This window comes from Oryx dammah, unplaced genomic scaffold (assembly GCF_014754425.2).
Source record: "Oryx dammah isolate SB20612 unplaced genomic scaffold, SCBI_Odam_1.1 HiC_scaffold_10, whole genome shotgun sequence".
NCBI lineage: Eukaryota > Metazoa > Chordata > Mammalia > Artiodactyla > Bovidae > Oryx > Oryx dammah.
Genome location: NW_024070194.1, coordinates 29,627,787 through 29,640,193, shown reverse-complemented (window position 1 = coordinate 29,640,193; position 12,407 = coordinate 29,627,787). Strand labels below are relative to the sequence as shown.

At 55.7% G+C, this 12,407-nt stretch overlaps 1 protein-coding gene across 4 annotated transcripts in view; it reads right to left on the bottom strand.

The window, feature by feature from the left end:
• The window catches only part of MYT1 (myelin transcription factor 1), a 63,104-nt gene that overhangs the window by 19,176 nt on the left and 31,521 nt on the right, over positions 1–12,407 (bottom strand). For 2 of the 4 annotated variants that reach the window (XM_040247715.1, XM_040247718.1), the window contains exons 5-12: positions 11,409–11,471; positions 10,446–10,693; positions 8,415–9,230; positions 7,060–7,194; positions 6,503–6,593; positions 5,362–5,475; positions 2,051–2,265; positions 1–188 (exon numbers count right to left, since the gene is read on the bottom strand). In XM_040247715.1, coding sequence (XP_040103649.1) covers positions 1–188; positions 2,051–2,265; positions 5,362–5,475; positions 6,503–6,593; positions 7,060–7,194; positions 8,415–9,230; positions 10,446–10,693; positions 11,409–11,471 — 1,870 coding nt within the window. The remainder of the gene's footprint in view (positions 189–2,050; positions 2,266–5,361; positions 5,476–6,502; positions 6,594–7,059; positions 7,195–8,414; positions 9,231–10,445; positions 10,694–11,408; positions 11,472–12,407) is intronic. The other 2 variants (XM_040247716.1, XM_040247719.1) reach the window with 1 other exon arrangement.

Below are 12,407 nucleotides of genomic sequence, written 5' to 3'. Positions count from 1 at the left end.
CTTGCTGGGCAGGTCCTGTGGCTTCGTGCTGAGGTTCTCAGGCATCTCCCAGCAGCGCGTGGAGAGATTCAGGATGGCAGTGGCAGCCATGTGCGCGGCCTCTGCATCGTGGGCGTAGTCGAAGCCTGCAGAAGAGGATGAGGTGCAGGGGCTGGGCCTGGGGGGAGAGGCCTTTGGGAAAGGTTTGGCTGCAAAAAGGGAACAACAGCAGGCTGATATACAATGCAAACGGGAGGCGGCCACAAAGACACACAGGGGAGCTTTAGGGTGGCTGGGGGCTTCGATCACAGCTACGTGAAGGTAGGTTTAGGGCTGGGTCATCCACCCACTGCCATGAGCTCGCATACCCCAATCCTCCCCCATCCTTGTCAGGTATTGAGAAGGCCACTTCTGTCTTGACCATAACTTGGGCAGAAAGGGCAAAGACAGGCTAGCATCCCTGATATTGCAAACAAAACAAGTTATCTATCGGTGAATGCTTATTGAGAGACTAAAGTCTGTAAATAGGAAGAGTGTCTGCAGTGTCATTCAAGTAGGCAAATTTTGTCACAATATCTCAAAAGGCTGATTTTGGTATCACCTCCTCAAGTAAATAACACTGTCGCTCAAATATAATGATGCGAAGAGTTGACTCACTGGAAAAGACCCTCATGCTGGGAAGGACTGAGGGCAAAAGGAGAAGGGGGCAGCAGAGGATAAGATTTAGATGGGATCACCGACTCAATGGACATGAATCTGAGCAAACTTGGGAGTTAGTGGAGGACAGAGGAGCCTGGCATGCTGCAGTCCATGGGATTACAAAGAGTTGGACAGGCCTTAGCTACTGCACAACAACAGAACATGAAACATAAAGGCATAAAATGTCATCTTTTCTAATAACTATGCTGTAACCATAAGATCACTCTCAGGTATGATTTCTGAGTAATCACGATATCACCAGCAAATTTCCAGTGCCCTAGCATAAGTGGGTGCCTTGCATGAAGCCCTCTCCTAACAAGTTGGAGAGATACCTGCACTCCAGCTGGCCATTGTATTGATCAGTGTTTCTAGTATGAACTCATAGGAAACTCATCATTGCTGATTTTGGCATCTGAACATCCATCATGAGCTGCCAGTTCCAATCTTATGTACACTGGGGCAGTTTTCCATTTTGTAGGTATTATGCAAGCTAATTGGCTTGCAACTCACAAATTAGTATAATAAGTGACCAAAAAAAAGACAGGGGATTTCCTTGGTGGTCCAGTGGTCGAGAGTCTACCTGCCAATGCAGGAGACATGGGTTTGATCCCTAGTCTGGGGGATCGAGATTCCAAATGCTGAGGAGCAACTAAGCTGGTGTGCCACAACTATTGAGCGCATGCTCTTGAGCTCCCAAGCTGCAACTACTGAAACCCACACACCTAGAGCCTGCGCTCTGCAACAGAAGCCACCGCAGTGAGAAGCCCGGGTACTGCAACAAGGAGTAGCCCCCGTTCGCCACAACTAGAGAAAGCCTGCACAGCAACAAAGACCCAGCGCAACCTAGTATAGGAATACCTTTTTAGAAAGGCAGGAGAGCTTGTTCTCAAAGGTTCGTAGGAGTGAATTTTGTTAGTGCAAGCACCCAGAAATTTTGTTGCTAATATTACAAATGGCATACTGTATCCAGCAAGATGGTCCCTATCTAAGCATCTGTTGGGTGTCCAGGCTCAGCACAGTGGTTCCCCCTAGACCTCCACCCTTGAGCTGGAATAAACTGCCTGGGAAAGGACATCTAGGGGAGGGCACACTCATAGGGTAAACCATGTCAGCGATGTTGGGCTTAACTCTTTGGACATGCACACCATAACACACTTGTGTTTTGTTTCAACGTGTAGTGAGGAGACACATCCAGTTTGGTGCTGAACGTGAAGGCCGCAACGTGGGTGAGACCCAGATTCTGAGAAAGTCACCGCGGTAGACTGGGACAGCTGGGGCCCCAGATGGAGAGTCCCTACATGCTCCTGGGGAAGGGTTCCTCCTCCTCCACCCCTCAGACCCTACACCTCGCGGAGCAGTTTCCCCAACTTACATTTAAAGGCTTTCGGTGAGGTTTCGCTGGTCTGAATCTTTGGGGCAAGCATGCGCTTACCAAAAACCTGAGCATCAAAACTTGCGTAGTCAAAGGTGACCTTGGAGAACTTCTCCAGCTCCTTGGCCAGGTTGGCCCTGGGTGTAGTGGGCGCCACACTGGGCCGGTAGCTTCCATATGGGGGGACCTCAAGCTGCTTCACGAAGCACATGGGCCTGGGGTGCAGGATGGAGATGAGAAGCATGAAGACGGGACACAAGGACCCTGCCCAGCACCCTCTGCCATGGCCTAGCCCAGCCATCCCTCAGAGGCCAGTGTGGACTGAGACCCAGGCAGGCCCTCCCCTGCCCACCACTACAGGCTGCCCGCGGGATGTGCAGGAAGAACCGCCATGGGGAAGAAGCACTAGGAGACTTGAAGTAACAGCTCGTATCCCCTTGCAGACAGCATCAGCCAGAGGAGGGGAAAAGGAGAGCTAGTTTCTGAGCCTTTGGCCGGGAACCCCAGAGGAGCATCTTTAGGGTGGTGGGCAGTCAAGGTGGAACTCTGGTGGTGGAATAACTTGTTAATACAATTCCCCAGACAGGAGGGAGCTGGGGCACCTGGAGGGGATATGGGGGTGTTTCTGAGAATCAGCCTCAGGGCACAGCAGCTGCACTTTTTGAAGGGAGTGGCCTAGCCCCCCACTGTCCTCTGCTTAAAGTTGCTTAAGATGCCCCTGGAGGGGCTGCTGCCCAGTTAAGGACAGGCATGAAAGCACTGCCACAAGCATTCAGTCACTGTTACTGGAGCTCTGGAAGAGCTCAGATTTTTAAATATACAAGAGATGGTGTGGAGACACCAGCCTCCACAGCCCAGGGGCCGGGGCAAGAGTGAGACCAGCAAAAGAGAAAGGCCCCTCATTCCAGTGAGGGGCTCGGAGAGAAGAAAAGCAGAGGAGGCCTCTAGAGCCAAGCAGTGACTTCACTCTGGAAAGGGTGGAATGAAGAAGGACCAATGGAGAGGCCCCCAGGTGCCAGGCACTGTAAGAACTTGAGCATGACCCGAAATGAGGAGCCCGTTGCCAAGAAGACCCTGGAACCACGATAAGGCCAGCTCTGAAGGGCCTTGGGAAAGCGATGCCACCAGAGCACGAACAGGCTCTCCTCCACTCTGGACTGACCAATGCATCTGAGAAGTTGCTGGTGAGCTCTCAGCTACCCTGAAGGGAAGATGAGGCCTAAATTTAATGCCTGCGCCATATTTTGGTGGCTTCCTCAGCCCGGGCTTCATCCAGCAGCAGACTCGGTGTCTATGATGCCAGCAAAACTTTTTTAAGATTATCTGCACACCCCAGGATACAATACCCAAAACATGGCCACACAGAACACATGGAGCCTGGGTGGAAGGCTCCAGCATCTTGGCCACAGCTGCTACCGTCAGGGCTCCTCACCAAGGGCTCAGGAAACAAACTGTCACTGCCTCATCCAAGCCTCATGAGAAACTCAAGTCGCTAAGACTGTTGTCTCATTTTTACAGGGGAACAAACTGCAGTCACCTTCCTGGGACACCACCTCCACGTTCAGCACCTGTTTGGCCCCAAGACTGGCCTTCCCAAGCCTTACCCACCTGGTGGTTTGACATTTTGTCAGTGACTTGGATCAAGGTAGGAAAATTATCAAGAAGCAAGAAGGAACAGGGATTAAGATGGAGAAAAGAAGCAGCTTCCTGGATGAAAGAAGCCAAATGGAGTACAGGGCACCCAAGGACCGGGCTGCAAGGGCTCCCCAGTGTGGGAGGGTGGGCCCCTCACAGAGACTCCTCACACACCACCCTCCAAAGCCAAGGTGTACAGCTCAATCCTCAGTCTGAGTGTCCACCAGGGAAGGGACAGGTGGGTCTCCAGACCAGGGTCTATGCCATGCTGCATGCTCACGACTGCTGAGCACTGAGCTTGCACAGGGTGTGGTGGCCCTGGTCTCCCAAACTCTTCTGTCTATGACAGATGTAGAACAGGAGCCTGGGGGAGAGGACCTGTGAGTTCTAGCTCCTTGGAGACATGGGAGCAAAGAGTCCACTGAACAAGGACACGGTGGGGGTAATCCCCCAGCATGGTGGGCACCAGGGAACTGGTCCCGCTGGGAGGAGATTCTGAAGGTAGGCTGGCGAGATGGGGGGGACATGTGGCCTTAGGAAAGTTCCCCAGCCTCTGGCCCCACGCCAATGGGGGCTTGTGGGTGAGGTTGCACAAAGCAGATTCATTCTGAATGGCCTTTCAGAAGCCCTTTCATCAATAAGCCACATCTGCAACCATATATGGATGCACACACACTCATACACACGCACCTAAACACACAGCATCTCAGGGGTCATGGGGGTGGCACTCTGGAGGGCGCCTCTTCCCAGTCCAGGGTTTTAGCCCTCAGCTGGTGCAGCCCATTCTCCAAACAGAACCAGAATCTCCACAAACAAATCCTGAATCATCCAGCAGTGATATCAATACCCTCAGAGAGGGCAAGGCAGGGGCAGCCTTGCGGGTGCTGGCACCCCCAAAACTGCTGGGAAACACCAGTACACACATGCACACTCGCACACATATGCATACACACATGCACACTGTGCACACGTATGTGCACAAGTACATGCTATACATACATGTGTGCGGACACATACATGCACGCACTCATACACACACATGCAGCTGCAGAAAGACTAAAATGCTCCCTGGGCATTTTGGGAGGCAGCCCCTGAAATCAAGCAGAACCTTACAGGGCCTTCCTGGGACAAAAGCCCCTCTGTGTCCCCATTTCTCGTTTGTAGGGAAAAGGCTGTAAGCCCCCTCAACCCTTCAAGTTCCAAAGAGCAAGTCAGTCAGTTGAGAGTCGCAACAGGGCTCCCAATTCCTCTGGAAGAGACAGAGGGAACAATCTGACATGTATCTGAGTCGCTCTGCAGAAACTAAGACACTTGCCCAGTGGTGATGACATGCTGACCACAAACCTGTGGACCCCAGACTGTTGGAATCGTAAGGTTGAGATTCCTAAAAAAATCACCTACCACCTCACCGTCAGCCGATCAGAAGAAGGTCCACAAGCTATTATGCATCTCGAACCTCTTCCCTCACACTGTCTGCAAAGACCTCACCAGAAAGCCAATGGGAAGTCGAATGTTCTGAGCACCAGCCGCCCATTCTCCTTCCATGGCTTTTGTAATAAACTATTCTCTGCTCCAAACTCCAACCCAGTTTTGGTTTGTTTGGCCTCACTATATGTCAGGTAGACGAACTTGGGTTCCAAGAACACCCCTGCGGGTCTGTGGCTCATGTCACTCACCTGAGGATCCGATCCGAATTGGAGCTATTCTTGGAAGGCTCTCCCGGCTGTGGCTGTTGCTTCTCATGAGATTTGGCTAATTTTTCGGCAGCAGCAATGGGACACCCAGACAAACTAGAGACAAGATAGGAGGACAGCTGAGCCCTTCTCCAGGCCCCGCCCATCTAAGCCAGGAGCCAGACACCAGCAGGCGCCCAGGGAAGGCTGTTGTTCCTATAGAGGGGGCTTTTCCCCAGCTCTGTCCTCAGCCCTCAAAGCACCTGCTGCTCATTCAGTTTCTGTTTTTGGAAATTTTAAGCCAATGACACACAGAGACAAAATGCATCCTAAAGTTCTTCAAGGCTCTGGACAAAGGCCTCTCCTCTGGATGGGTCTGGGGGATGGGCCTGTCTCTCACTCTGCTTCTCTCGCCTCACCACCAACCAGAGCTGCTCAAATTCTGTCACCCACAGGCCATGAACTGGGTGCTGACCCTGGAGGACACGGACCACCAGGGTCACAGCAGAAGGGCACAGGTCCTTCCCAAGAAAGCACCTAATCCAAGACACCATGGATACGGCTTTGACTGTTAGAACTAAGAAGCTGTTCAACCAGGGGAGGTGACATCACCACAGCAGTGCTGGGGAGTTCAGCCTCTTCTCAGTGATCGGACCGCAAAGACTGACCGTCCTTTCAGCTGAGCTTCACTCACTGGAGCAAAGGCACCTCCTGCCACAGCCACAGCTGCCCAGGGCTCGGGGAAGCAGTGGCCAGAGACGGCAGACAATGGAAGCACCAGGGTCTCAGCACCCCACCGAGCAACCAGGCTTAGGCCCAGATGCTGAGGCTGTGCCCTAAGCAAGAGCTAGTGTCCAGAGGCTTCCCGAATCTCCGCAGGGCAGGGTCCCCACCCGGCTCTCCCCCAGGCTGCAGGCGCCCATTCCTCCAGGCGCACTCTGGTCTCTCAGGATCCCCTCAGGGTGGCAACAGTGACCACCCCTCCAGGTGCTGCTCTACGCCCACCAAAGGTCTATCCTGACCTTGCACTCACCCCAAAGAGCAGCACACAGGGGGACAGGGCAAGCCCAAGACATGTGCCAGGTTGGGGCACCCCCAGCATGCCCCCACCACCGCCCTCACCATGCCCAGTCCAGCCCCATACCTTCTGTGCGTGTTACGGTTGCTGTTCACGTGGCCCTGGCCTGTGCAGCCAGGAGTGGGGCACTTGAGCACGTTTTCGTGCATGGCCAGGACTGCAAGACAACCGGGAGGAGCCAGTGAGTACCTCCCTCCATGGAGCATGCAGGGGCCCCAGGCTCAGCTCAGTCAGAGAAGCCCTCCCACGGTGGCCCTGGCTCCCTAGGGCAGAAACCAGTTCAGCCTTACAATGTCCCTCCTCTCAACTTACTGCCCCTCACACGGAAGCAAGGACAGCCTTTCTCCTTCTGAGCCTCCAGCACATAGAAAGTGGCCCCTCCCCAGCTCCAGAGCCCAGCCTCCCCTCCCGTGTGCCAGCGTCCATGGCCAGCTTCCCGGGACCCTGACCCAGGCTGCCATCTCCAGGAGAATCACTGGACGCTCCACGTCCCCATGCTTGTAGGGCTCAAGTATGAGATTCAGGACATGCCGGTTCAGAGGGGCAGGGCTCTGTGTGGCCATTCCCCAACGTGGGCACCTTCCAAACACCAGAGGCAGCCTGAGCCGTGCAGAGCTACTCACTCTCCGGGGGGATCCTGTCCTTGTGGGGACAGCCAGACAGGCTGCGGTGGTGAGGGTACAGCCCAGTGACATGGCCGGTGCCATCACAGCCTGGTGTCGGACACTTGATCTCACGCTTTTCAGTTCTTGAGGGATCTAAACACACAGGGCCTCTGGGTCAGAGGGCAGCCAGGAAGCTGGGGGGGCGGGGTAGTGGTGAGCAGGGAGGGGGTAGTGCAGCTCACAAGCCTTCACTCTGACTGTCCAGAGAGAATGATGACCTGACCACCCAAAAGCCTGAAAGGCACCAGGGCTGGACAGCAAGGGGATACTAGAGGGATTGTCCAGGGTGTCTAAGTGGAAAAGCCCACAGATGGTGAAAACCCAAACAGTGGGACTGTAGCCTTTCGAGGAAGACCACCTGGATGGCGGCTGGTGCCCTCTGCCCTGTCCTGCTAATGTCCTGCACAGCCCCAGGCCTCCACAGAGAAGTAAAGATGTGCAGAAACACCCCTGCCAGGACTCGTCCTTCATGTTGACACAAAAGGGGGAGACAGAAGCTAAGTAACTCACCCAAAATGAAGTTGCTCAGTAGTGTCCAGCTTTTTTGAGAACTCATGGACTGTAGCCCACGAGGCTCCTCCGTCCATGGAATTTTCCAGGCAAGAATACTGGAGTGGGTTGCCATTTCCTTCTCCAGAGGATCTTCCCAACCCGATGATCGAACCCAGGTCTCCCGCATTGCAGGCAGACTCTTTAAGGTCTGAGCCACCAGGGAATCAAAGCAGCTAATAAAGGCATAGGCAGAAACTTAACCCCAAATCTCAGCTACTGACCTCATTAAGCCTCTACAGGCCAGAGAGGTCATTGTAAGTCCAGGGGCAGAAGGGAAGACCTCTCAGGACACACATGGTCCCCAGGGCACAGCCAGTGACCCAGGGAAACTTCCAATGGAGCTGTCATCCCCTTTGGTAGAACGCAGAAATCACAGACCATGCTCAGAATGCCCACCCCAGGGAGGACAGGGCCCCTGGGGGCTCTGCCTGATTCAAATGGGAGGAGGTTGTCCTTTGACCCCCAGGCAGGCAGAGGCACCCTAAGGGGCTCACAAGCCTCTCCCAGGCACCGCCCTCCTGAGTTTGCTGCCACTGGCCTCTAGCCCCTCTAGGGCTCGTGGGCACCTGTGCCTCAGCATCAGGGTCCCTGAGGACCAGTGCCAGTGCCCTTCTGGTGCTCCCAGCCCTGCCTCCTGCCTCACTGAGCACAGTCTGTGTCTGTCTGGCCAACACTCCCCACCTCCCATGACCCCCAGCCAGTGAAATCCTCAGGGCATGTCCACGGGTCCCGGGCTGCCCATCCCTGGGAGCCCAGCCTACCTTTGCTGCAGTAGCTCTTCCGGGCAGCGTCCAGGGGCCTCACTGCCTTCCCCGGCTCTCCCGGGCCCAGCGGGCCTTGCTCGGCAGGTGGGCATCCCGGCTCACAGACAGCCCGCACCTGCTCGGCCTTCAGGGCAATGGCCTGCTCCAGGAGGCCCAGGTTGCCACGGGTCATCATGTCGTACATCTCCGACTCGTCTGTGACCGCAGACTTTTGGGATCGCGAGTCCTCGTCTTTGCCGTCATCGGACCGCACCTCCACCAGGACGGAGTACCCGGGCTTGGGGCTGGGAGGCACCGGGCCCCGTGGCTGAGCACTCTTTGGGGCAGGGACATGGGGGGCATCCTCCTGGCAGATTACATCAGGAGGGGCCTCCTCTTCGTCTTCTTCGTCCTCCTCGTCATCTTCCTCCTCCTCCTCATCTTCCTCCTCCTCCTCCTCCTCCTCTTCCTCCTTGTTGCCCAGGATCACTTTCTGCTTACTGGATGCCTCACTGGCCACACTCTCCAGAGACTGGGGACATGGCTCCTGGGAGCGCTCACTGGTAACTTCAATCACCTCCTCCACGTCCTCCGGCTGGATAAAGTCCTCCTTCTCCCCCTCATCACTGGTAGCTTCCTCCTCAGCCTCCTGAACTAGACCTGGTGTGGCCACCTGGCCTGAGTCTCCGCCAACCAGGGTCTCTTCAGCGATTTGGCCCAAATTTAGGAGAGAAGTTGCAATGATTTCCTGATAGCTGCTGTAGCTGCCCTTGGAGGAGCCTGAGGGGCTGCTGATGGGATTGGATCCGAAATGCGCCTTTACTGGGCTCCTTCCTACACAAAATCAGAAACCATATGGGAGGCACATGGGAACAGGGGAGGGGCGCTGAGAGTCACCTGGAGTGTATCTCCAGGCCACCGGCTCTGGTTCCTTCACCCCACTCCGCCACAGCCAGAGGACACCAGACCCCAGAAACAGGATCGATATAGCCATTTTTGTCTGCCTGGAGAAACCACTGCTGTACTTTTGAAACTAAGATTTTCAATGATAGTTTTGATTAACAGTCCTCCCTGTTATGTGCACTTTTTAAAATCAGGCAAATCTGTGTTTCATAAAATGGAGCCTAAAGAATGCATAAGGCTTTTTAACACTGTTTCATAATTGAGAAGCAGTAAAAGCTGTTTTTAAAGGTTAAGTCATTTCATTGCCGTGGCTGAGATGCAGTGGGTGCTCACCACACCTGGGCCCCCTGGGTGGTGGATAAGGACCCCAGAATGTGAGAGCCAGCCTGCCTGCTCCCCCTTCAGGAGGGCTGAGCCAGAGCACAGAGCTCTCTCCTGTGTAAGGAAGCCAGGAGGCCAAGTCCCTGACCTGGCACACTCTTGGGCACAACCAGGTCCCCAACAGGGAGGCGGGTTGCAAGAACTCTCCCTACAGTGGCTCTAAAGTGAAGTAAGAATCCACCTCAGATCCCAAAAGGGGAGAACACCAGAAACATGGATGTACTGGAGGGGAGGGTTTGGGCCTCCGGCCTCTGCCACACCCCCAGGACCCCACAGTCTCCCAGGGTCTCAGGACACAGACATGCCCCACCTTCACACTAGTGATTGCCAAGATCTGGAGGCCCTACAGAGAAAAAGGTGAGAGCAAGGAGACTCCTCAGTTCTCACTGCCCGGCCCAGCTTCGCTGGACACCCCCACCATCTCCCTTAATGCCAAGCAGACCCCTGCCCCCCAACCAGGTGGCTCTTTTGAGGCCAAGTGGGGCAGGTCTGTCCAAGACCACCCCATACAGACCCACAGCCACATCCATTTGTCCATCTGTCTGTCACACACGCAGACAGACACACATCCAAATGCACAGTGTTCACACACAGACCCTGAGCCCCCAGAGCCGGCCCCTCCCCAGGAAGTCCCAAATGTTGGACAAGAGGCACTTGTTCTCAGCAGGGCTTCCTGGCTCGCGGGAGCCCTGCCCGCCCACAGGCTGCGATTCTCCGGGGCCACACTAAGCGCCTTTATTCAGGGGAGACAGAGCAACAAAGCACCTTCAGCTGGCTCGGGGCGATGAATCTCCTCCTGTGCCGACGCCTCGGCCTCGTTCTCCTCCACAGTTCCTTCCGATTCATCAGAAACAGAGGCGTCCTTCACCTCAGTGTCCTCGCTGCCGTCGCTGTCCACGCCGTAGCCCTCGTCCAGAGCCAGCTTCAGCGGGGGTGCCTTCCGCTTGGACCCCAGGTGCTCGGCCTCGGGGCCTTCTAGCTTCCTCTTCTTGGCCAGAGGGCAGCTCTGCAAACTGGGAGGGAGGAGGCCGGGCCCCCCCATCAGCATCTCCCAGTTCCCCAACCCTTCACCCTCTGCAGCACTTCCCCTATCCTGAAAAGTTCTCTTTTCTTCTCATCACCTCCCTCCACCAAAATCCAAAAGCAAGACTGGCAGATTGATGTGTTCAAAATTTTACAGTAAGTGTCCACATTAAAAAGCACCAGAGTGTGTTTTAAATTTCACTTCCTGCTTGTCTGGGGACCCCTAACCTCGGGGAGCCCTGTCCATGCCAGAGTCACCTGCTCTGGGATGGCTGGGGATGGGGGCTGGCCCAGGCTACTCTGCCCTGTGCCCACTGCCCGCAGGAGCACCCAGGCCTTCCTTTTCCACCTCCAGACCCTTCCCACCCTCATCCACCCCCTGAACCGGGCACCATAGTCAGAGGCCCCATGAGGTCCAGTGGGATCCTGGGACCCCCAGGAAGACAGCAGTGAAAACGGTCACCCCACTATGTGCTAGCTCTGTTCTGGGTTTGCCCACAAGGCCTCCTCCGGCCTCAGAGCAGCCCCACTGGGGAGACACCCAGAAAGGCTCGGGGTTGCACGGGAGGCCACCAGAGCTCATCAGCCCAGAGCAGATGGGGACAGTTCTAGACACACAGAGGGTCACAGAGCAGGAGAGGAGCTCCACCCCCCACAGCCCAACGTCTTTCCCAGGAACCTGTTGAGGGCCCGCCAGCTCCTCACCTTCGGTGCCTGGAGTACTTGCCACGGATATGCCCCGAGCCTGTGCATCCGGGGGTGGGACAGCTGAGGGGAGACAAGCAGGAGCAGTCACCTGGGGGCGGCCCCGTGTGGCCTGGGGACAGGGTCAGAATCTCAGGGCCCACCCCAGACCGTCCCCCCGGGGAGTATTAGATTGTCTCCAAACAGTTCATCTTAGGACGGCTGCTTACAGTTTGCAAAAAATTAATAAAATAACTCACCCCATTTAAATAAATGAATGGCTCGTTACAGTTTCATGAGTGTGGTTAATTAAAGCTCTGTGTGTACGAGATCAAGGCAGGATTCCTTTGTCCACGATGAGTCTCCCCACTGCAGGCAAGCCACCACCAGGTTTTCAGGGCCTGGGGAGCAGGGCCCTCGAGGTGCTCCTGGAACCAGCACCCGAGTCTGGCCCACGGGCAAAGCACAAACGTGGGATTCTCCATGGCCTTCGTGAGGCTGTGAGGCCCAGCCAGGACTGCCCTGTGCTGGCTCACTGAGGCGGCGCCCACAGACAGGAACAACTCCACAACATGCAGCCTTGACCTAAGTCACAGGATCCCGCTGGAAGTAGGCACGGTGTGGTGGCAAAGACCCCACTCCAGCACCTGCAGCCTGCTGCGAGGGAGGTGAAGCCATGAGGGCAGGTGACCCAGGAGCTGCCATGACACCTCAGGGGTGGGGGGCTGGGAGGATGATGCCTGGCCTCTAGCAGCTCGCACCCCGGGGGACAGAGGCGAGAGCCCAGGAGTCCTGCTCCTTCCACAACTTCTGTCTCTCCACCAACCAGACTCTGGGAACCGCTCATCAGGGCTCAGCCCACCCCAGCCATTTCCCTGCAAGTTAGCTCTCCAGGACTGTGAAGCGCTCAAGGCCAGTGTCCTGTGGGCTTGAGGGCATGTGCAAGGAACCGGGACAGCAAGGAGCTGACATCACCCTTGTTGTGGACCAGCAGATGGATGCTGGCGAGATGGAGAGGGC